The 25,394-nt window shown below is 51.4% G+C and overlaps 1 protein-coding gene across 7 annotated transcripts in view; it reads left to right on the plus strand.

The window, feature by feature from the left end:
• CDH23 (cadherin related 23) overlaps positions 1-25,394 on the plus strand; it is a 460,382-nt gene that overhangs the window by 54,366 nt on the left and 380,622 nt on the right. For 5 of the 7 annotated variants that reach the window (XM_059882631.1, XM_059882625.1, XM_059882626.1 and 2 more), the window contains 2 exons: positions 12,790-12,861; positions 20,154-20,231. In XM_059882631.1, the coding sequence (XP_059738614.1) occupies positions 12,790-12,861; positions 20,154-20,231 (150 nt within the window). Of the gene's footprint in view, positions 1-12,789; positions 12,862-19,551; positions 19,693-20,153; positions 20,232-25,394 lie in introns of those variants that run through there. The other 2 variants (XM_059882627.1, NM_001191206.3) reach the window with 2 other exon arrangements.

Consider the following 25,394-nt stretch of genomic DNA (forward strand, 5'->3'; position numbering starts at 1 on the left):
AAAAGGTGTGTGAGTGTTTTTAAGGTTAGAGTTTTATTGTGCCAAATGGCCTCCCAGAAAGCTGTACCATTCATACTAGAGGGGACTTTCATAAAAAACACAGTGTGGAATATAGCCTGACTCAAAAGCTGTTTCGGAATTGTTTATATACTTCAGGTATTAATCCCTTATCAGATATGTGATTTGCAAATATCTTTTGCAGGTTGGCCATTTTACTTTGCAGATAGTGTCCTTTGATGCACACAAGTTTTTCATTTTGATAAAGTCCAATCTATCTATCCTTTTATTGCCTGTGCTTTTGATGTTATAGTCAAATCCAATGGCAAGAGGATTTCCCTCTGTGTTTTCTCCTGTGGTTATATGCATTTCGTAGTGCTGGTATCAGTCATTTACCGCCTCAGTAAAGCTGCATAACAAACCATCACAACAATCATGTACTTTTACTCATGTGTCTATGGGCCAACTGGGGAGGGTCAGCAAGCCGAGGCCTGACGGGACTGAGCCTGATTCTGGGCCCTCTGTGGGTTCAGTCTGCTCACTTTGCCTGAGGGATGTTCTTCTCAAATTGAATGGCAGGTGCTCAGGAGGCAAGCCCTCTGCATAAAAACTGTGCTTCTGCTCATAGGGAGGTTAGCCAAAGCATCCGTTTGTCAAAGCGAGTCACGTGGTCAAGCCCAGCATCGAGGGTGGAACAGCATCCTCTGCCTACTGTGAGATCCCAGCATGGGTGCAGATGCTCAATCCTATGCAGAGTGAAGGGTTGGGACCAGTAATTTGATCATCCACAGTGATGACCGGGGACAGGGATGAACCTGGCAGAGTTGAGACTGATAAGTAGGTAGTGTGCCTGAAATATGGTGACGAAGGGTATAGGAAGGAAAGTGCCGCTTACTGGATGCATGAAAGATATCGGTTAACTGAATTAATCAAAAAATTAAAAGAATGTATCAATGGAAGTGGATTTACTGAGATAGGAAAGACAAGGAGGGGAACCTTTGGAAAAGAAATCGGCTTACTGTCGGATGAGTTAAATGTTAGAGACACACCAAGAGGAGATGTTAAGTTGGCAGATGGCTGTATGTGGTAGACTCTGCTTGCAAGGAACTGAGGTTCTTCTTGCAGAAGGAGGATGTGTGAAAGTCTAACTAACCCTGGCGGCTGGGATAGCTGTCTCCAAAAACGTATGAAGGATGAGGGGAGCTGAGGCTCTCACTTCCAGCAGAGGTCTGGGAAGCCTTCCTGGAAGATACGGCATTAGAGCTGGACATTGAAGAGAGGCTGGTTATGCTGGGTGCGGCCAGGTGGTGCTCTGGATGGAGAAAACAGCCTGACCAAGGCACAGAGGGAGAGCACAGGGTGTGGTGACTGGCAGTGCCCCTTGGGGTAGAGGGTGCAGATTTTCGCAACATGCCAGAGCTGGGCCAGTGTCTGTTGCCTGTTCTGGATGGTGAGTTGGGAGCTAGGAGAAAGCTGACTGTGATCAACTCTGTTCTTCCTCCCAGCCCTAGTGGGACTGGGGATCTGAGGATCATGACTCTCAGATACCTTTTCTGAAATAAAAAAAGAATGAGTCCCTGGTGCTGGTGACGGTATGGGGAAACGCCCTTTCTTAATTGTTGGAGGGAGTGCGATTTAGTGCACCCTTTTTGGAGAACAGTTTGTCAACACCTATAAAAATATGAAAATCTCTTACTTCACATATGTATGTAGACATGGAAATAAGGATATTCAATGTGGTTTCATTCATTAATGCAAAGGTTTAAAACAAACTAAATGTACATCGCCATTGTTGTTCAGTCTCTAAGTTGTGTCCAGCTCTTTGTGATTTTATGGATTGCAACACTCCAGGCTCCTCTGTCCTCCACTCTCTCCTGGAGTTTGCTCAGATGCATGTCCATTGAGTCAGTGATGCGGTCTAACTATCTCTTCCTCTGCTGCCGCTTCTCCTTCTACCTTCAGTCTTTCCCAGCATCGAGGTCTTTTCCAGAGTCAGCTCTTTGCATCAGGTGGCCGAAGTATAGGAGCTTCAGCTTCAGCATCAGTCCTTTCAGTGAATATTCAGGATTGATTTCCTTTAGGATTGACTGGTCTGATTTTCTTGCTTTCCAAGGGACTCTCAAGAGTCTTTTCCAGCACCACAATTCGAAAGCATCAGTTCTTCAGCACTCAGTCTTCTTTATGGTCCAACTCTCATATCCGTACATGATTCCTGGGAAAACCATAGCTTTGACTATATGGACCTTTGTTGGCAAAGTGATGTCTCTTCTTTTTAATATGCTGTCTAGGTTGGTCATCGGAGAAGGCAGTGACACCCCACTCCAGTACTCTTGCCTGGAAAATCCCATGGACGGAGGAGCCTGGTAAGCCGAAGTCCATGGGGTCGCTAAGAGTCGGGCACGACTGAGCGACTTCCCTTTGACTTTTCACTTTCATGCATTGGAGAAGGGAATGGCAACCCACTCCAGTGTTCTTGCCTGGAGAATCCCAGGGACCGGGGAGCCTGGTGGGCTGCCGTCTATGGGGTTGCACACGACTGAAGCGACTTAGCAGCAGTAGTAGCAGCAGGTTGGTCATAGCTTTTCTTCCAAGGAGCAAATGTCTTTTAATTTCATGGCTGCAGTCATCCTCTGCAGTGATTTTGGAGCCTAAGAAAATAAAATCTGCCACTGTTTTCACTTTTTCCCCTTCTGTTTGCCATGAAGTGATGGGACTGGATCTTGGTGTTTTTTTTTTTTTTTTTTTCCTTAGTTATTTGAATGTTGAGTTTCAAGCCAGCTTTTTCACTCTCCTCTTTGACCCTCAAGAAGCTTTTTAGTTCCTTTTCACTTTCTGCCATTAGAGTGGTATCATCTGCATATCTGAGGTTGTGACTGTTTCTCCCAGCAATCTTGATTCCAGCTTGTGATTCATTCAGCCCAGAATTTCACATGATGTACTCTGAATATAAGTTAAATAAGCCGGGTGACAGTATACAGCCTTGTACTCCTTTGAACCAGTGTTTGTACTCCTATATCTGAACCAGTCAGCTATCCCATGTCTAGTCCTAACTGCTGCTTCTTGAACACATACAGGTTTCTTAGGAGACAGGTAAGGTGGTCTGATACTCCTGTCTGTTTAAGAATTTTCCAGTTTGTTGTGATCCACACAGTTAAAGGCTTTAGCATAGTTAATGAAGCAGAAGTAGATGTTTTTCTGGAACTTCCTTGTTTTCTCCATGATCCAACAAATGTTGCCGATTTGATCTCTAGTTCTTCTGCCTTTTCTAAACCCAACTTGTATATCTGAAAGTTCTTGATTCACGTAATGCTGAAGCCGCGCTGGAATAACCTTTTGATTTTGAGCATAACCTTGCTAGCATGTGAAATGAGCACAATTGTATGGTAGTTTGAATATTCTTTGGCCTTGCCCTTTCTTTGGGATTGGGATGAAAACTGACCTTTTCCAGTCCCGTGGCTACCAAGTTTTCTGAATTTGTTGACATATTGAGTACAGCACTTTCACAGCATCTTCTTTTAGGAAATAGCTCAGTTGGAATTCCATCACCTCTAGTAACTTTGTTCATAGTAATGCTTCCTTAAGTAATGGCCCACTTCAGACTCCAGGATGTCTGGCTCTAGGTGAGTGACCACACCATTGTGGTTATCTGGGTCATTAAGAGAGTTTTTGTATAGGTCTGTGTGTTCTTGCCACCTCTTCTTAATCTCCTCTGCTTCTGTTAGATCCTTACCATTTACTTCTTTCCTTTATCATGACCATCCTTGCATGAAATGTTCCCTTGATATCTCCAATTTTCTTGAAGAGATCTCTGTAGTCTTTCCCATTCTATTGTTTTCCTCTATTTCTTTGCATTGTTCATTTAAGAAGGCCTTCTCCATTTGGGTATATCTTTCCCCTTCTCTCTTGCCTTCTGCTTCTTTTCTTTCCTCAGCTATTGTAAAGCCTCCTCAGACAACCTCTTTGCCTTCTTGCATTTCTTTTTCTTTGGGATGGTTTTGGTCACTGCCTCCTGTACAGTGTTATGAACCTCCATCCATAGTTCTTTAGGCACTCTGTCTGCAAGATCTAATCCCTTGAATCTGTTCATCACCTCCACTCTATAATCATAAGTGATTTGATTTAGGTCATACCTGGATGACCTAGTGGTTTCCCCTACTTTGTTCAATTTAAGCCTGAATTTTTCAATAAGGAGCTCATGGTCACAGTCTTGTTTTTGCTGACTGTATAGAGTTTCTCCATCTTTGGCTCCAAAGAACATAATCTGATTTCGTTATTGACCATCTGGTGATGCCCACCAGAGTCGTGCAGAGTCGTCTCTAAAGTTGTTAGAAAAGAGTATTTGTTATGCCCAGCATGTCCGTCAGCAGGGGTTAATTATGGTCCCTTCATATAGAACCCTCTGCAGCTGCTAAAAATAGCAAGGCAGTTCTGTGTGTACTGCGCTAGAACAGCCTTCAGGATACGTTTCATGTGAAGCAGCTAGGAATGGATAGCATGAATAGCCCTTAGATTTTTTTTTAAGAGGAGAGACCCATGTGCTATGTCCTTACGTGTACCTGCGGTACTTCAGGAATTGTTGGTTGCCTCTGGAAAGGTGTGGGCTTGGGTGGAGGGGAGACTCCCTTCCTGCCCAGCACCCTCCTGTGCACTTGTGTCCCATGCCCGTGTGTAACTTCCAAAAAGGACAGAATAAAATATAGTTCCTGCTGGATGATTTTTTTCTGAAGTATAGGTTGAGGGTACTCGGGATACCAGGCCTCCCATGGAGGATGCTGGGCCGCCTGCCGTGCCACCATGGGGGTCTCAGGCTATGCCCCTCCCAGACCTGCCTCGCTCACCTGCCTCCCCCTATCCTGGACCCTGGTTCACTCAGTGGGAACTCTGGGGAGGACACAACAGAATGGCCACCAGGTGGGCTTTTCCCTCTTTCTGGGTGGGGTCCCCGTAAGTGTCCTCCCATCCCAGCAGCCTCCCCAGCCAGCGGCCTGGCCTGGATGGTGTGGACTCTGAAGCATGGCGGTCGGTGACCGACCGTGGCTTTTCCATCAGTGGCCCTAATGGTGTGTCTGCAGGTGCCTCCTCGCATGCACGAACATCTCTGTGTGTAGTGGTGGTGAATAATCCCCAAATTGTCTTTGATTTCTGCAGTGTATTTCTGTATTTCTATTCAAAGTTGAGTGCGTCTGATTTTATGGGAATTCATAACAGTTCAAACGACATCGTGGCACCCTGCAGTGAAAATCTCTCCTTCCTGAGAAGCTGAAATGCTGCTCAGATGTCCCCTCCTGCCCTTTCCCTCCCTCTGCTCGGCTCCTTCTTGTCCCCTTGCTTGCGGGGACGGAAAGTGCCTCTCCATGCACTGAGCGCATGCTCTGCCCCTGTGTCTCCTGACTGGGCTGCTGTGGGGAGCGGTGGGAGAAGGGGACAGGAAGCTCCCACCCAGGAGCTGAGCCGAGAGTGGGCGGGTTTCTGGGAAGAGGGGAGAGGACTTTGCTCCACACCAAGCAGAGGCAGGCTTTCCAGTCTGTCCGAGAAGCCAGGCTGCCTGGGCTTCATCTCAGGTTTGGTTCAGAGGCTTTTGGTGAAACCCCTGCAGGTTGGGAGTAATCTGGAATCCTCCTACCCGGCGGAAGGGGGGATGGGAAGGAGGGACCCTCCAGGGTTGGGCCAGGGGCCCCACTGGGTGATGGGACATCCCCTGCAGCAGTTCACAGAGTTTGCATGTGTGTGAGAGCGAATGAAAAACATTAGAGCACTCGTTTTACTTTTAAATTATTAGTGTCCCCCTGCTCCACCCCAGCTCCCTACCCTGGGAAAGAAGAGCCCTCAGAACAGGCCCAAGCTTCAGACCTGGGCCTGGTCTCCAAAGCCTCAGCTTTAGCCCACTCTTCTGCTCTTGGGTCTCCATGGGCGGAGCAGGCAGAGTCCTCTTGATGATGGGCCTCCTTAGGCCTCCTCTCCGCAGTGCAGCATGGGGCTGAAGGCCGAGAGGCAGGGCATCTGAGCTGGGACCTTCTGCCCTGGAGGGAGGGAATTCCTGTCCCTAGAAGGGTCTGAGCAGCTGCTGAGGGGTGTGGTTAACCTGAAGACCATAGAGGACCCACCCAGCTCTAAGGGTCTCCTCTGGCATTCAGAGGACTGCGGGCCTGGGGTGGAGGGGTTGGGGCAGGGCTCAGCGGAGCATAGGAAGAAGCTTCCTAATCATTGTTTTGGTAGGGTGGACACAAGTTAGGGCTCTGATTGTCAAAACATTGAGTATGTATTATCGAAAATGAGGAAAATGAAAATTGTAAATGGAAGAATATAAAATCAGTCATAACCTTACCAGTCAGCTAAAACCACTGTTCCACATAACTGTCCTGTATATGCATCCCACACAGACACACGTGCACACATGTTCGAAGCCATACACAATCCTGTGTGCTTTCTGTGGACATCCCACCACTGAACCAGTCCCCGAGGGTGTCTGGGCTGTGCCACTGTCATAAGTAACACAGCCATGGACATCCTGTGGCTGAGTGTCTGTGCTCAGCCACGATGGTTTCCTCAGCTAAAGTTCTGGACTGTTGGGCCACGAGGACAGACGCGTCTTTAGGCTCTGCACACAGATTCCAAGTATTCCTTTGATCTCAGCCGAGCTGCCTCAGCTCAAAGGTATGGGGCACAGAGATCTTGTCCCTCTGGTGGCTTCAAGTGCTGGTGACACCCACGTCTGCATCTGTAGCCCCGCTTGGGGCCTGAGCTCCAGTTGAGGGTGTCCTCCTGCCTGTCTCGCATTGCTGCCTTGTGGTCACTGGCCATTCCAGACTCACTGCATCCCAGCCTGAGCTTCACATCTTGCTCCCTGATCGGTCCCAGCAGCAGCTTTCCCCTGTCCTGGGCCAGAACCCTTGGCTCAGCTCTTTCTGGCACAGCTCTATCCACTCCAGCAGGAAACCCCCTGAGTTCTACTTTGAAAATGTCCCCATCTGCCAGATCTCAGACTCCCTGCCTGAGTCCCTGTCGGAGCCCCTGTCCCCTGCAGCCTGTGTCACTGTGATAGCCTCCACACCTGTCTGCCTGTATCTGCTCTTACCCCTCATAGTGAGTCCTCAGCTCCGCAGCCAGTGTGCTTTTTAACCCCTGAGTCGTTCTTATCCCTCTTGGCTGTCTGAAGACCATGACTCCCAGTTGACTTATGTCCCTGGTGTACAAGGTGCCCACGGTGGGCCCATCGCCCCCTGCCCTCATCTCTTGTGATTTTCCCCACAGTACACCCCGCTAGCTATACTGGCCTCCCCACTGATCCTCAGGGGTGCTAGTGCATCTTGCCTCGGGGCCTTTGCACAGGTTGTTGTGTCTGCCCAGAAGGCATTTTACCCAGGTAGCGTGGCTTGCTCTCCTGTTTCTTCAAGCATGTGTTCATACATTATCTTCAGTGGTACTCAGACCTCTCGCCCCGCTGCTTTCCTCTTTCCTTGGCGTGTATCAGCCCCAGCACGCTGTAGAACTTGCTCACCGATGCTGTTTGTGCTGGTCTCCCAGGGAGGATGCCAGCTCCCTCTTGGCCAGGTCTTCAGTTTGTATGGCAGTGTTTTGCACCATGCTCACGCCTGGCCCACAGCAGGTAATGTTGGGGTAGACATTGCCTTGTGGCCACTCTTGGCTTGGAAGCTTTTCCCTGCAGCTCACAAGCTCTCTCAGGTGTACATGAGGCTTTGATTTGATTTTGGGGGTTCATTCCTCTGTGGGGCAGTTCCCTGGATGTTGTAACTGTGCCACCTGCCAGACCCTCCCTTGCTGGCCCTCAGCCCAGGCCTCTATGAGTAGCAGGACTTTGTGGGCTGAAGTCAGGACAAGGTGAAGGCCAGGGTGGGCAGGGGTGCTGCCTTGAATCTGGGACAGTTTTTTGTCCACTCCCTCCAGGGACAAAGGTGTTAACTTCTCAGGGATGAGGGTGCAGGGGAGGGGACTTGGTCAACCCTGGTGGTTCATGCATTCTCTTCTTGGTACGGGTTCCAGAGCAATGTCTGTCAGATACCAACAACACAGAAGGACAGAGGAAACAGGATCCTGCTCGCCAGCCCTAGCTGTGCCTCCTCTTCCTGGCACATGCACTTGGCCTTGCTGCTGGCTCCTGTAAACTGTGGCTGTGGACCATGGCTTGACTTCCTGGCCTCTGAGTAGATGCAGGATCCTGCTCAGGCCCTTCCCACCAGGCCCTCACCCTGGGCCTGCCCTAGGACACATGTCTGAGCTCAGCAAGGGTTGGGGCTGAGGCTAGGGGACCTTGGGCTTGGCCACATACTAGCTGTGTGACCTCAAGCTTTACCTCTCTGAGCCCCAGAATGCAGAACACACTGTACGCCACAGTGGCTGGCACATTATAGGCACTCAGTAGACGCTGACATTCTGCCTCCTGAACTCTGTGCAGCTCACGTCTCAGCTCTTCGGGAAGGCTCGAGAGCTCTCTGTTCACATGGCCTCGGACAGCGACAGGCGCCATTGCTTATTTGGTACCTCACCCACATTTGCAGCCCATCTCATGGCTCCTTAATCCTCCCACAGTGCCTGGTACTGGGCTTGGCATGAAAAAAGATGCTGGAAATCGGCAGCCTGAGGGCTTTGGATCTTCTTGGCAGTGGGTATGTTTCAGAGATTTTGGAAAGCTTCCTGCCAGAGTGGATTTTGGGGCAGACAGCTCTAACCCTGCTCTTACCTCTGGGGCAGGTCTCTGGCACCTATCCCAGGCAAGACAAGAAGCCCAGCACAGAAGGGTGTGTGTCTGGGTTTCCTGGTCCAGCAGGGACACGTGAGGGTTGCTGGGAGCTCAGGGTGGCACAGCCTCCCAGGGTGGAGGAGGCCATGTAGCTCTGCTGGAGGGTAGGGCAGAGGGCCAGGAGGCTGGGGAACAGCTGTTGCATAGGGTGGAACGAGGTCAGGCTCTCCCAGGGGACCCATGCCACTCACTGCAGCCTCAGCACTGAGGAAATGCTGGCAGGCAAAGGCAGCATCCATTGTGACACCTGACCTGGAGGTGGGGGCCCAGGTGCTGCTTCTCACAGCCACCAACCTCTGTTCTCTGCTTTCCTCCTCGTGGCCAAAGGAACCAAAGGAAGAGTAAGACCTGGGATCTCTGGGAAAACCCAGTGGCGGGACGGACCCACGTTGTCCTGGCTACTCTGCTTTACCCTTTGAAGCCTGTGCTCCCCGACATAGTGTTCATGCCACCTGGCCCCGAGGTGAGGAGGGAGAGTCAGGATGCAGCTCAGGTTGTCCCGGTGTTTGGATACTCGCGAGGTGGCCTCTGCCAATCCTGCCGAGTGAGAACATTATCTGGTTGCCATTGACCGACAGAAGGGGGACACTGAGGCAGTGTGAGTGCCTCTGAAGGGGAGACAGATGTTTAAGGAGAGAGGATGGGGCAGGGTGCCTGCCCAGCAGCGCCAGAGCCTAAGTCAGCATGCGGAAAGGGAGTTGCGTTACACACGCCTGTGTGCTGTGCGCATGCACTCACCTCTTTGTGTCACATTCATCCTGTGTCTGTTGTATTGTCTGTATTGTCCTCCTTGAGGGAGGGGCCACGGCTTCCTCTTTTATAGATTAGGAAACAGAGTGGACGGGGTGGGGGTGGGCAGCATGTCTGTGTGAGTGTGTGCATGTGTGTGTGTGTGCACGCTAAGTCGCTTTAGTCATATCTGACTCTTTGTGACCCTATGGACTGTAGCCCGCCAGGCTCCTTTGTCCATGGGGATTCTCTATGTAAGAATACTGGAGTGGGTTGCCATGCCCTCCTGCAGGGGAACTTCCCAACCCAGGGATTGAACCTGTGTCTCTTATTTCTCCTGCATTGGCAGGTGGGTTCTTTACCATTACCACCTGGGAATTCCAGCAAAGTGTGATGAAAATAGTGTGAGACTCAGGTCCAATCCTAGGTAACCTCTCTGAGCCTTAATTTCCTCATCTGTAAAATGGGGACTATAATATCTACATTTTAGAGACATTTGGGAGGACTGAATAAAGTCATACCTGTGAAAATCCCAGTAAGTGTTCATTCATTTTCTTCCTTCCTTCCTTCCACTGTGAACTTCCTGCAACACCCAGCAGAACGTGTGCACTCCCAGCTATTTGTGGATGATCTTCTTAGCAGATGTTGTTTAATTCTCATAACAGCAGGTTTCCAAAGGCAGAGAGCTGGAAATCTGTTTTTAAAAGACACTCACTCACTGTGAGATGTCAGATTGTCACTTAATTGCTCTGTGCCTCGGTTTCTCCACTTGTAAATCAGGGATAATGCTAGCAGTGCTGGCTAGCTTCTTCTCAGGATATGATAGGCTAACACAAGATAACAGATGGAAAGTGGTTTGAACATTTAGAAAAAGACATCGTGTTCAACCTTGTTGGCAGTTAGGGAAATGCAAATTAAAGCAACAAGGCCATACCATTTTTCATGCATCCGATTGGCAGCCATTTAAAAGAGGGATGACTTCCAGGTGGGCACAGAGGCCCTCTCCTACACTGCTGGAGAGAGTGGGAATTGCCACAGCCTTTCAGAAGATAATATGACAATGTCTAAGAGAAGTTTACATACGTGCCCTGTGTTGTATTTAATTGGCCCATTAATGCTACTGTTGGAGAACCAAGATTAAGAGCAAAGTCCCAACCCAGTTACGTGTGGAGAGATGTCCACTGCGACGTTGCCTGTGTGGCAGGAACCTGGAAATACCCAGATGCCCAACGATAGGGCTGTTTGTCTCCATGACAAAACATCCAGACCATGAGCTATTACCCAGCTCTGAAAATGGAGGAGGTGGATATGGCAGTGTCGACCTGGAGAGTTATGTGTGAATTATCGTGACACGAGAAAAGTGAATTTCTTTTGTGTAGAGGGTGTCTCCGTCATCCTAAAGAGAAACAGCAGCCACATCGCTGGCGTACGTCTGTAGTACGAACGGATCTGCCTGGGTTGGGAGAAAGGCCTTGCAGGACGCATACCAGGCCCAAGCTGCCTGCTCTGGCCATCAGATGGGTCATGTTTGGCTCATAAAATGGAATTATTTGCCAACATGTAAAAATTGAATTCATAGTAAAAGCCAAATTTCCAGCTTTTCGTTGAGAAAACTCAGAAGCTTGGGCACACTGGGCCCACATTCCCTCTTGGCTGAAACGCATCAGCAGCGGTTGCTTTTGTACAGAGCTCGTGGCCTCTGAATGGCCGTCTTCCCCACCACTGGGTCACCTCATTTCTGTGCCCTGCCTGGCCCCTGGGATAGGTTCTTGACCCTTGAAAACACAAAGGGGTGGCAGTATAGGGCTATGATGGGGGCATTTGTCTTTTATGATGTGAAAACATCTTAGAATCTTTTCTTTCCCACATTTCTGTTTCATACCTGATAATTAGAACATCTTAAGTACAGTATTCCAGGGAAACACGGGGTACCATGGGCCACTGTGTGTGGTGTGGGGCAGGCTCCATCCTGCACTCAGCAAGAGGCTGGGAGAGGGAGCTGACTCCACGTCCGGAACCAAGGGACTGTACTCTGGGCCCTTTCTGAAGCCCCCAGCCCAGATCTTGCAGAGATGTAGAAGTCTCTCCACAAAACCCTTTTCTTCAGCTCCCCCAGCCTCCCCAGGGCTTTCCTGATCATGTATTGATGAGGGAGGGGACATATCACCTTGGGTCCAGATGCTGACCTCACCACTCACTGGTTGAGGGTCTCTGAGCAAATTGTTAACAGCTCTCAGCCTCCAGACCCTTACGAACTGGGAAGTGTAATGCCTCCCAGGCGAGGGGCATAGTAAGTGCTGCCTGAAGGAGGGTGTGTGGGCCCTTGGCTAGACCGTGGGGATGGGGAAGTGAATGGGCTTGACTTGAGACACGGAGGTGAGACCGCACTAACAGACTGTTCAGTGGGAGGCAGGGACTCCCGGCTGAGGAGTGCAGGCCTCTCGGTGTCACTGCTGGGCTCCAAGGAGGCCTGCAGGCGAAAGAAGGAACCAGAGAACCATGGCCATGCTGTCATGGGGCTGGGCTTGAAGGGTGGGGTGAAGCCCCACATCTGAAGGCTTAGAGATGGGAGCCCGCCTTGCTGAGCTTCTGGCTGATGGATCCCAAATCTCTCTAGAGCTTAGCTAGACAGAAAAATCCAGATCCAACTTCCCACAGACTTGCTGGGGGCAAGTTACCTCCCTTCTCTGTGCCTCTTTGGACACTGTGGCCTGGTGCTTCCTTCATAGCCAAGGTTATGAGATGATATACAGATATAAAAACAGGAAAGGACGTGTTTGTTGGCCACTTTGGCTGGGGGGGTGGTCGGAGCGGTGGGTCTGCCAAGCACACTGAGATACCCGCCTTCCCGCTCAGCACCTGGGTCCTAAGTCTGTCCCTCCCTTACCAGGTTCCATCACTCTTGAGGGATGCTATCCTAGAGTGGCGGGCAGCAGCCCTTTCCTCCACCCATGGAGCCTAGTGTATGTCACAGACCTGTCCCTGAGCCCCCGAGTTCTGCCCACAGCCATGCAACCCGCCCCCATGAGGGCAAAGAGGAGACTGTTGCCCCTGCCCTCATCTCCGTCACTCTCAGGCCGCTGTGCTATACCCAGCATTGACGATGACAAAACCACAGGCTGCAGACCCTCTCTTCTTCCCCATGTCCTCTCCCCGCCCCCGACCCCCATTTGCCTCAATTCCCTCTCCTCCTGTCTCAGACCCAATTCTCCTGGGAGCAGCAGGGGTGGGCAGTGCTGGAGGCTCTGGAAGAGCAGGGCAGCTCCAACAGGCAGCTCCTAACCCTCTCCCCCTTTTGTCCTCAGGAGCCATGAGGTGCCACGTAGCCTCCAGCTGCCTCGTGGTCTGGCTTTCTGTGCTGATCTCTGGATGCTGGGGTAAGTCCAACCCTCTGCCTTCTCCCCCCACAGCAGGCATGGGTGGCTGGGCTAGACGACATGTGGTTGGGGTTTGTGCTCTGGGACTCCAGAGACCAGCCTTGCCGTGTGTGAGACTGGGCACGCACGTCCCTCTCTGGGCCTCAGTTGCTTCTGTAGGATTCACAGGGCTGAAAATACCAGCCATCTCCAGGGCCTGGGACCCAGGAGAGAAGGGGAGGAGCCTTGAGAAATACTTGTGCTCTAAGGGAGGCATCTGTGACGATGAACTGTCCTTCTTCTGGGATGCGGGGACAGGCCCTGGCTCTCTTCAGTTCCATGGTTGTCTTCTGAGCACCTACTGTGGATCTCCTGTTTGTCCAACTGTGGGGGTATGGAAGAAATGACATTCTCGGGAGTCAAGTCTCATCGGGGAGAAAGACACGGGTGGAACTGCTATGAGCAGAATAAAGTGGTAATAAAGGCTACATAGAGCTCCAGAGAAGCCCATCAGAAGAAACGCTCCATTGAGCCTGTGGGCACAGGAGAGCCCGACAGAAGGGAGATGTTTCATCTGGGTCTTGAAGACTGAGAAGTTGTTTAAGAGGGAGAGACGGGGGGCATCCTGGAGGAGGGAACAACCTGAGCGAGGGTGTGGCCGCCAGGAGTCTCTCCTCCCTGCAGGGAGGACCAGCCCTCCTTCCCCTGCAGCAGCCAGGTCAGTGCCAGCTCTAGTGCCCACGGAGGAGGTCAGGGAAGGCCTGGGCATTTGCCTTCTCCTGGACAGTGAGAGAAAAGCAGCTCTGGTCTGCAGGAAGGAAGGCCAGCAGGCACAGCTGGCTGGGTGTCCCCCGGGGCCAGGGCGCCCTCAGGGAAGAGCTATGGGAACGGCGTGCCAGGCGACACAGGCAAGCACATTCCTGAGGGGGGCCGGCTCCTTCTCCCACTCCAGGGAGCCGGGAGCCTCTGGAGGAGGCCAGAGCTTCATGCTTGGTGGGTTGCTGCTGGCGTCCTGCTGCCCGAGAGTCCCGTGAAAGTTGCTGGTCCTGGCTTCCAGGCTGGGAGTGCTCTCTGCTGGAATGCCCCTGCAGTGGGGAGCTCACTCCCACCCAGGCAGCCCAGGATGACAGCACAGCCTCAGAGACTCTTGGGGCAGATCTGGAAGTGGTCTCAGACCCTCTCTCCACTCCTGGCCCACTTCACAAAGGGGAAAACAGGTGCCCGCAGAAGCAGCTGGCCCAGGGTCGTACAGAGCAGGGCCCAACTGGGTCTCCATCCAGATCTCTGTCCTCCCCTGGGGCTTTGGTCAAAAAATCCAGGCCCCTGCCCCTCTCTGCCCCATTCACAGAGACCTCAGTGAGGGGCCCAAGAGACCAGCTCTGACCCTCTGACTTTGCTGGACGATGTCCTCAGCCTCCTCAGGGACTCTGTGATCTTGACATTCATGCCCTCCCCACCCCATTAAAAAGAAATATACATGTAAAAGTAAAGCAGGTGCTAAGAGCTCGGCCGCCTTCCTGGAAGAGGTGGCAGTCTCCCCTTGGGCTCTCTAAGTTGGAGATGGTTCGTGCATCCTGAGTGGGCATAAGGCAGCAGCATGCGGTTGGACTGCTGCATTCCAGCCCCGCTTCTCCAAGGGGTTCTCCTGGGCAGGTTTCTTAGCTTCTCCATGTTTCAGCTTCCTTCTCTCTAAACTAGGAAGCACAATAGGACTCTGCTTCTTACATTGTCAGAATGACTAGATGAGTTAATATGTATATCAAGCACTTAGAATAGTGCCTAGCACATACTAAGTGCTAAAATAAGTGTTCAGTTCAGTTGCTCAGTCACGTCCGACTCTTTGCGACCCCATGGACTACAGCGTACCAGGCTTCTTTGTCCATCACCAATTCCCAGAGCTTACTCAAACTCATGTCCATCGAGTCGGTGATGCCATCCAACCATCTCATCCTTAAGTGTTAGCTCTTTTATTATTATCTGCATCTCTCTCTAAGAGGAGAAAAATGGGGTGTGGAAAACAGAGGAGTTGAGGCCTTTCCCTAGGCCACCCAGCCATTCTCTAGCCTGGCTGTGAGCTAGCCTGCTTTGCATGTGTGTGTATGTATGTATTTATGTGTCTATGTCATTGCTGGCACAGTCCCCTTTCCTGGGCCCTGTGGGGGGCAGCCAGTGTGGTTCCTCTGGCACGATGGGGCCATGTAGCCCCAGCTGATCTCTCCTCCCGTTCCTGGCAGTCAGTGATAGGTCAGGCCTAGGGACAGACTCCCCCTCGATGTCATATCTCTTTGTCAGCCTGTCCTCTCTGCCGAAGATTTCTACACCCCCTCCCAGCATCCCTCCTGCATCCTTGTGCTCCCTGGCATTTCTCACTGTGGGCCTGTGGGCTTATTGGGAAGGCAGGAGGTGAAGGCCTGAGGAGACCTGCCCTGACCCTTGTCTAGCCTGGGCAGTGAGCCTCCTGCCGGATCCCACAGGCACCGGGTGTGAGGGATGTGATGGTGGAGCCCCCAGACTTCGCCATGTCAGGCCCCTTACTGCTGCGCTCCCCTGGGCCACCCTGCAGTCACCGTAACAGTGATGGGGTGCACGGGATACCTTGACAGGGAGTTGTAGGGTGGGAGGGCAGTGAGGGCTTTTTGTCCTTATCTTGAGGCTGGGCAATGGTGGCCAGAGAGGTAGAGCGATTTGCCCAGGTCACGCAGCAGCAAGTGGCAGGGCTTACCAGGCCTCACTCCCGGTTACTGCTCCGTGCTCCTTGTCCTGCGCACCTTCTAGTCTTGAGTTTGGGGGTGGGGCATAGGGCTGTACCCCGTGTGGACCTCAGTGAGAAGCTTGGTACCTTCAGAGGCCTGGGGAGGCGGACTTGGGCTGAAGTCGGGCCTTCCTGGTCCCAGTCCAGGCTCTGCCACTCTCAGTGTTCTTCAAGCTGTAAGAATTCCCTGTCCCATCCCACAGCTCTGAGTGAGGTTGTGCTTCCTGGCCTGCTGGACACCTGATCCTTCCCACACTGAGTGTCTTGACCGCTCCCAGCTTTGCTTCCTTCTCAAATCTTTCCCTTCCTCGCCTTTGTGGGGAAGGCCTGTCGTCCAGGACCTGCAGCCCAAATTCGCCTTCTCCCTTCTCCCCTCAGGCCTGTGATGGTTTAAAGCTTGAATCTTGTTTGTGTGTTTGAAACATTTAAAGCTGGTGGACTTTGTAGGGAAGGATCAGTGCGAGTGGGCCCGGAATGTGAGGAGAAGGCGTCCAGGGCTGAGTGAACAGTAGATGCCAGAGCAGGGAATGAGCTGTGTGGGGCAGAGACAGAGGGGTGCATCATGGTTGCAGGCAACTGGACTCCCCTTCCTCGCAGAAGTCACCACGGTCCCCTCCCCTTGCCGCACTCACTCACATTCCCACTTGGCCAGAGGCCTTGAGGCTCCTGAGGCGGGAGGACACAGCCTCCGTGCTTTAAAAGTGTTTTTAAGTGAACAAGTGACCTGTGGGCCCTCCCCTTTCGCACTTCTCCCAGGACCCTTCCAGCCCCCACTGGCAGCCCAAGGCCACTGGGCTTCCTGGGGTAGCAGCCTGTTCCCAGAGCTCAGTTGTGCTCGCTGTATGGCAGGCGACACACGTCCCCCAGGCTCTGCCCAGCTGCCCGTGCAGGACTCTCAGTGGCTGATTATTGGCAGGTTGTGTGAAACAATACTTGAAAAAGAATGATGCTGCTGCGGGTGATGTTTTTCCCGGCTGATTTCCCTCTCCCACCAGCCTGAGCCCACCCTCGATTCTCTGGGCACCCTGAGCCTTCTCCCCTGGCTCAGCCGCTTTCCGTCAGGGAGCTCGAGGCCCCCAGCAGGGATCCATCCCCCTCTGGCTGCATGGGAAGCACTGCCATTAATTTTTGTTGCTGTTCAGTCGCCGAGTCGTGTCTGACTCTTTGCGACCCCGTGAACATGCATGCCAGGCTCTTGTGTCCTCTACTGTCTCCCAGAGTTTGCTCAAATTCATGTCCATTGAGTCAGCGATGATGTCTAACCATCTTGGTGTTAATTATAGCTACCACTTATCGAGTGCTTGCTGTGTTCGAGAGCATGGTGCTAAGCGCTTTATGTATGTAATCTCATTTAATCCCCAGCACAGCAAAGAAGTTAAGTCTTGTTGTTATCGCTGTTTTACACCTGAGTAAACTGAGGTTTGGGAAGGTCGCATGACTAGAAAGAGGTGCGGGGAAGTTCCAAACAAAAGTGCAGCTCTTGACCACTGGCCTGTTTCTGAGGCTGTTGTGTATGTGAGGAGCCCCAGATTCCTCATACGAGAGGGTATAAGGGTGTGGATGAAATGCAGTGGTCAGGGAGGGCTTCTTAGAAGAAGAGACATCTAAGACAAAAACTTGAAGAATGACTAGGAATTTGGCAAGAGAAGGCAGAAGGGCCAGCAGTCCAGGCCAGGAGGGGAGAAAGAGGCTACAACGCTTGCAGAACCAGAAGTGACACAGCTTCTGGTCAAGTGAGTGAAGGCAGGTGGGGGTGGAAATGCCGCTAGTCCTGCCTGTTCCCCACTAGGAGATCTCAGGCAATGGTGGAAATGCTGGCCTCTGTGTTCTTGGCCCTGGCCTAAACTCTGAGGCAGCCAGGTCCACGGAAATGAGGGAGAAGAGGGCTGCAGCCCATCCACATTCAGGGCCCCTGGAAGACCCAGCACAAGCCGCTAATGTGTGCGCTATACAATGCCGGCCCCATTGAGACGGGCCAACCCCCCAACCCCAGCTGACGGGGTCAGAGGGGGAAGTGCCCTCACTTGCCTACTGGGGTGTTTTTCAATACCAACAACCAGTTCTCTCACTCTCCAGACACCGACCGTGTGTCCAACAATTCAGTTCAATCCTAATGCTAACTACCTGGAATTAGGGTCCGAGTCCACAGATTTAGGGGTTCAGCTGCACTTTAGATGCTAGTGGTGAGTCCCAGGCCACCGGTACTTCTGACCAACCAGCTATAAATCAGGGCTTCCCACTAGCCCTTCTCAGGTTCAGTTAGCTAGAATGACTCACAGAACTCAGGAAAATAGTTCACTTATTACATTTACTGGTTGAACATAAAGCATAAAGCGTCCAGCTCAGGAACAGCCAGATGGAAGAGGTGCATGGGATGAGATCTATGTGTGGGGCGGCAGGGCCTGGGGTCAGCTGGAGCTTCCGTGTTTCTCTAGGAGCATCATCCTTCAGCACATGGGTGTGTTCACCAACCTGGAAGCTCATCAAATCTTGGAAATCTCCAGCCTCCTATCCTTCCCTCCCTAAGGTTGGGGATGGACTGAAAGTTCCCATCAAATCACTTGGTCTTTAGTGATTGGCCCCATCCTGAGGTTTTCTGTAGAGGCTCCATTCTAAATCACCTCACTGGGAAAAGGGAACCCTCCTATCTTATTGGTGGAAATGTAAATTGGTGCAACCTCTATGGAGAACAGAATGGAGGTTCCTTAAAAAACTAAAAATAGTTACCATATGATCCGGCATTCCCACTCCTGGGCATATATCTGGAGAAAACTCTAATTCAAAAAGATACATGCATCCCAGTGTTTACAGCAGCATTATTTACAATAGCCAAGACATGGAAGCAACCTAAATGTCCATCAACAGAGGACTGGATAAAGAAGATGTGGTACATATATACAGTGGAATACTACTCAGCCGTAAAGTGAATGCAATAATGCCGTTTGCAGTTACATGGATACAATCTGAGTTTATCATACTAAGTGAAGTAAGTCAGACAAAGACAAATTACCAGCGATACTACTTATACATGGAATCTAAAATATGACACAGCTGAACTTATTTACAAAACAGAAACAGACCCACAGACACAAAAGACAAGCTCATGGTTACCAGAGGGGAAAGGTAGGGGGAGGGATAAATTAGGAATTTGGAATTAGCAGATCCAAACCACTATATATAAAATAAATAGACAAGAAGGTTCTACCATACATCACAGGGAACTATATTCAATATCTTATAATAAACTATACAGTGGAAAAGAACATGAAAAGAACCAAATCACTTTTCTTTCACCAGAAATTAACACAGCATTTTTTAATTTAAAAAGTCACCTCATTTGCATAAACTTTCAGTTCAGTTGCTCAGCTGTGTCCAACTCTGCGACCCCATGGACTGCAGCACACCAGGCTTCCCTCTCCATCACCAGCTCCCGGAGCTTGTATAAACTCATGTCCATCGAGTCGGTGATGCCATTCAACCTTCTCATCCTCTGTCGTCCATTTCTCCTCCTGTCTTGAATCTTTCCCAGCATCAGAGTCTTTTCTAATGAGTCATTTCTTCATATCAGGTGGCCAAAGTATTGCATAAACTTAGATGTGGTCAAAGGAACTCCTTATGAATAACGAAAGACATTCCTGTTGCTCTGAAAAATTCCAAGGAGTTTTGAAGCTCTGTGCCAAGCCAAATTCTGGGCACCAGAGTTGCAGTGGTTAACAAAGTAGACAGCTCTTTTCTTTACCTAGCTCCCATTCTGTGTATAGCTGGGCTGCCCAGTACAAATACAATGTGAGCCACAAGTGTGGTCTTAAATTTCCCAGGAATTGCATTAGAAAAGAAACAGGTGCAACTCATTTTAATAATGTATTTTACATAATCCAGTATAACTACAGTATTATCATTTCCACACATAATCAATATAAAAGACAAATGAGATATTTTATACTCACTTTTCCATACAGGGCTTCCCTGATAGCTCAGTTGGTAAAGAATCTGCCTGCAATGAAGGAGGCCCCAGTTCAATTCCTGGGTCAGGATGATCCTCTGGAGAAGGAATAGGCTACCCACTCCAGTATTCTTGGGCTTCCCTTCTGGCTCAGCTGGTAAAGAATCTGCCTGCAATGTGGGAGACCTGGGTTTGATCCCTGGGTTGGGAAGATCCCCTGGAGAAGGGAAAGGCTACCCACTCCAGTATTCTGGCCTGGAGAATTCCATGGACTGTATAGTCCATGGGGTGTCAAAGAGTCGGACACGACTGAGTGACTTTCAGTTTCCATACAAGGTCTTCAAAAACCTGTATGTATTTTACATTTCACCACATCCCAATATGTACCCGGGCTCAATAGCTACACGTGGCTGGTGGCCTGGCTGACCAAATGACCTCACAGCCTTCTGCCTGCCTCGTAGTTGCTCCTGGTTTGCCTTGGGGCAGAGCAGTGAGCTACCAGGGGCCATGGCATTGGATGCAGGCTCAGTGCCGACTGTAGCCCCCACTCTGTACCCCTTGCAGAACGTATAGAATTGGCATGAGGGTACTTGACTGATGCTCTTCTCTAACTTCCAGGCCAGGTGAACCGACTGCCCTTCTTCACCAACCACTTCTTTGACACATACCTGCTGATCAGTGAAGATACGCCTGTGGGTGAGTTGGCACAAGGGCTGGTGGGCATGCTGGGTGGTGTGGGGTGGGCTCCTTTCCCACAAGTGAAAGAGATATTAGACATGGAGATGATCATCCCCCTGTGATTGGAACCTCTGCCATGGTGACGATGGGTGTTCATGTGGTCTCTTCTTGGTTGCCTCCAGGGACGGGGCACTCACTACTTCTTGTGTTGGCCCATTCCAAAAAGAGAGGAGGTCTCAGTATCAAAGATTTTATCACATTGAGCCCAAGTTGCTTGACTTTCACTTCTACGTTAATTTTGTCCTACAAAATGGCTTGTTCCTCTTCCTCATGAAAATTTGAAGATGGAAGCTCTTATAATTTGATTTGCAGCCTTTTGTACTTTTCTGTGATTACTGAGTTTTCTCTGTACTGGATATGCCTGTTTTTTTTGTCATTTAAAAAAAAAAAAAACTGTTTAGGAAGTGATCATGAGCATCTTGGTCCGTGCCCCTCACCACCTCCCACCTGCCCCAGCTTGACTCACCTCATCACCCAGGTCTGTCCTCATGAGCCCTTCCTGAGGGCCAGGCTCCTTTACCTGCAGCTGGAGGTCGGCAGATGTAGCCCCATGGCCTTAGCTCAGCTCTAGGGATCCCAAAGCTTCTCAATAAATGGGGTTGAATTGATCAAACCCATCTTGAAGCTGAGCTGATGGGACAGCACTGGTTGTGTGTGTGTGTGTGTGTGTGTGTGTGTGTTAGTCACTCAGTCATGTTTGACTCTTTGTGACCGCATGGACTGTAGCCAGCCAGGTTCCTCTGTCCATGGAATTCTTCAGGCAAGAATACTGGAGTGGGTCGCCACTCCCTTCTCCAGGGGATCCTCCCCATCCAGGGATTGAATCCAGGTCTCCTGTACTGAGGCAGATTCTTTACCATCTGAGCCACCAAGGAAGCCTGCGAGCACAGAGGAAAACCACTCCACGTCACATTCACCAACACTCCCTCTTGCGTCCCTTCATTCTTGTCTGTTTTAGAGAAAGCGCTTGTACCCTGGGGCTTCTTACCGTCAAATCTGCCTGCTTTGTGGGTATCAGAGTGGAGCTGTGTACCAGGAGCAGTGTACATAGCGGGCCAGCATGGTGCGTCTTTCAGGAGCATCACTTGTACTTGAAAGTGAAGCAGGATGGCTTGGAGAGGGAAGGGCTCTGAAGATATTTAACTAATAGGTCATTTAAAGCACTCTTTCATATATATAAAACCAAACTAAATGCAAAATTCTCCAAAGAAAATCTCAGCCTTAGTGGGACCCAGCCTCACCCTGCTGTATGCAGGGATACACAAGCAGCCTGCTGCAGAGGCCTTCCCTTCCAGTCTTCCTTTTTTTGTGGATGGGTGCCGGGCACGGCGGGTGTGCTTCTGACTATTGTGGGGCTTGTCCCCATGGCCCGGTGATGCTCTGTTTCTAGGGCTATGGGGGCCATTGTGTAGAAAGTAGCCTCTCTTTTGATGGTTAGCAGGCCCACACAGCAGTGTTGTGAGGCTGGATTTGGGGGTTGGTGATCGGGGATGTGGTGTTTGAAGTGTTATCCCAGAGTGAGGCAGATTGCTTCTCTGGAATGTTCTCCCAGAGGCTTAGAGCACCTTCTGCGGGGTGGAAAGCATGGCTGGCAGTCTTTTGGGGACCGTGCTGAGTTGGGTCAGGGGTGTTGTTTGAGGGCTCCTGGACTCTTCATGGCTCCTCCCCAGACCTGGTGCGGGGCTGGCGTGGAGCCAGCAGTGCAGAGACCCATTGCACGTGGATCTGTGAATGATGAATGTTGGCAGTGTTTATCACCATTAGGGGCTCTACTTTTTTCAGTTCATTCATCAATTCATCAGATACAGACGGGGTGCCCCCTGTGCCGGGCCGAGTGCTGTGAATTCAGAGAGGAATTTGACAGAGGGATAAAGAAACCAGAGTCTTGGGTGGTAGCAGCTGAGCTGGTTGTCTGGTTAAGCCCCAGTGGGGATTGATGGGGGAGGGTCATGCCCCCTGGGGGCAGGGAGAAGCAGGAGAAGTTTGGGGGAGGTGATGGCGCTTGAGCCAAGTCCCGAAAGTGTCCTTTCCATTTCTTCACATGCTGTTTCCTGTGGCTGGTTTTTTAAGTGTCTGTTTCAACCTTATCCTCCTGGAGAGTCCTTCAGGGTGGAAGAAATATATCTGGGACAGGTGAGGTCCCTGAGGCAGAGCTGTGGCCAGCCACTCACTAGTTGGGGCTGCTGACGCAGAGGAAAGCCCCCTCGGGTGAGGAGTGCTTGTGGCCTGCACTGCCCCGCTCAGCCCAGAGTGGGGGGTTCTCTGAGGCCTGTGCTGCAGGGAGGCGGGTGGGGTGCCCCCAGTGAACACACCAGCAGGCCCTGCTCCAGTTACCTTTAGCCCCAGCTCTTGACTGTCTTCTGGAGATGCTAACATTGGTTAGCCTCCAGGAATAACTCCTAGGACGCAGCCCATTGTGGCAGTCACAGCAGGGGTGTCCATCTGATGCAGTGGGGATTGATCCCCGGCTCTGGGAGCCTGCAGGAGTGAGAGAGGACTCAGTGAGCTGGAAGACAGTTCTGCTCCTCTCTCTGGACAGGGGCCAGTGCTGAGCTGGCCTGCACTGTCCTGGCCTCCTTGCTTCTTTTTACATGAGGATGGCACAGCCCAGTTCTACCCTGAAAGTCAGGCACCCAGTTTCTATTCCTTGCAGTGTGGCATTGGGCACAGTGCCATCCCTCTCTCAGCCTCTGTCTCCCCATCTCACCAATGAGAAGGCACTGGGCAGGTGGGCCCCAGTGAGCTTTGGCCTGGGCAATCCTGCCAGCCCAGGGTATTGTATCTCTGGGCCCTCCGATAGCACAGCCCTGGAAACCTCCAATGAGTGCTGTCACCTACTTGCCCTGGGCCACTCAGTGGGTGTGAAGTCATGTGAACGTGCCAGGATGCGGGCCTCCAACCAGCAGAGGCCAGAGTGAGGGTAAGGGTTGAAACAGTTTGTCAGGGGACTGGCCCTTTGCCTGCTGTGTGGAATGAGGCGGCCTAGAGACTTGACTTTGGGCCTTGGCTCTCACTACCCTTTGCTCTCTGAATCTTGGTGCTCCGAACTGTAAAATGGGATGGAATAGTTTCCCCTCTGGATCATTGGCATGTGTACATACCCTGTTGTTAACTCGAAAGCCTCCGTGCCTGGAATGCTTTGTTCTTACAGAAAGGAGGACTTAACGTATGGCCCAAGGATGACTGGTTTACTGTCCCACCAGCCACCAGTTTGTAGCGGGGACAGACAAGCATGCAAATGAGCTGGGTCCGGTGGGGTGGCTAGTGCCAGTGGCTAGAACCAGAGCCCAAATTAGTCAGCTTACCAGAGGAGGTGGTCAGAGCTGTGGGCAGACCAAACTTCCAGCTGGGAAGGTAATCTGGGACAGAATATCTGGCTTCTGCCTGGACCCCCAGTGATGGGGAACTCAGGGTCTTATCAGGCTGCTCATTTCTGTTCTTGGAGACAGTTCTGGGAATGCAAAAGTCTTTGTAATATTACTATGAAACCTGTCCCTGGAACTCCTACCCACTGAGCCTAATTCTGACCACTGGAAATTTACAGAATAATAATGATAACTATGATATAAAAGATACATGTATAATATATATTATTATAATGACAGTGTTTATTGAGTGTTCCAGGCAGTGTCCTGAGCGTTTTGTTTTTAAATTCCTTTTAAGAATGGAAGGAAGGTAGAGTTTGGTTACAGGCTCTGTCAGGATGTAGTTTCTGTAATCTCCTGGGCTAGAGATTAGGACTTTCATTCACCTCAAACCTTCTGAGCATTTCTATTCTTTATGCTCTTGCCTCAATTTCTGACCACAGGCGAGCGGCCCTGTACTCGGGAGTGGAATGGGAGGGCACAGCCTGGCCGTCTGAAATCCCGTGCACCGGCTGCTCGTTCCGTCTCTGTCTCCTCCTATCTTAGCTTCCAATTCCCTCTGTGTGATCTTCTTTTGTAGACCATCTCCCAGCAGAAAAAGACAGCAGCCAGATAAAGTCATCAAGCAGCTCTGCCTTCCCCCGGCCTGTTAACATCCAGGGTTCCCTTATCCTTGCATGTCCTCTCCAGACGTGAACCTCAGTCACTGACAGCAGAGCCTGGCCTGGGCGGGGCAGAGCAAGGGCACAGCAAGCACGTAATGGTAGGGCTGCTTGGCATTGCCCACACCTTGGCCCTGGCTGGCAGCAGCAATGGCTGTGTGGCACCTTTAGAATGAGGGACAGGGTGCAAGGTTGCTTGCTGTCTCTGATTGCCCTCCCCAATCCACTCCACCAGTTTTGCTTGTGTTGAGATCACCAACCACCTCCCCGTGGCTAAAGCCGACCTAATCCTCAGGCCTTGTGGCCTTTCCGCAGCGAAGTTTATCTCTTCCAGGGCATGACCTCTAGCTGTGCCTTCTCAGTCTATTCCCCACCCCCACCCCAATGGAGTGCCTCATCCACTCCAACCACATCAGTTTCCTTGCAGTTCCTTGAGCACGAAAGGTGAGTTCCCACCTTTTACCCTTTGCAGTTGCTGCTCCTTTTTGCCTGGAACGTGATGGACCTCTGTTGGTCAGTCGAGTTGATTCAGATGCCGCTGCCTCTGTGGGGCCTTCCTGGATTTCCCCAGGCAGGGTTCAAGTGCCGCTTCCTTTGCTTTCTCCTCTGCTAGTCTAGTTGCAGAGCTGTTACTCAGCTCCTCCTCTGTCTCCCGTGTTGCCCTGTGAATCCTTCCAGGTGCCTGGCATCTCCGTGTCCCCTGAGCCCACCCCTGTGCCTGGCTCATGCCCAGGGCTCCAGGTGCCTTGGGGCAGGAGTGAAGTCTGGAGTTTGTGAGTGGCAGGGGTGGGGGGACCTTCCAAGGCAGGGACTAGGGCTGGCTCCATGCCTGCTTGCTATCCACCTAAAGTCTCAGGCCAGGCAACCCTGCACCCCCAAAGGTGTTGGGAACGAGGTGTGGGTGATGACAAGGATGGCTGCCAGTGAGAGGGCCCAGGAGAGCGTGCTCCCCAGATGGCACAGGTGCTGTCTGTGCCTGCACATGTGAATGGCAAAGCCCACACTGTGCCAGGGGTCGTGTGTTTATTACCCCAGCTGCCTGCCGGGCCTGTATGTGACATATTTTCTAGGGACCCTCAGGGCACTGAGCTCTG

This window comes from Bos taurus, chromosome 28 (assembly GCF_002263795.3).
Source record: "Bos taurus isolate L1 Dominette 01449 registration number 42190680 breed Hereford chromosome 28, ARS-UCD2.0, whole genome shotgun sequence".
NCBI lineage: Eukaryota > Metazoa > Chordata > Mammalia > Artiodactyla > Bovidae > Bos > Bos taurus.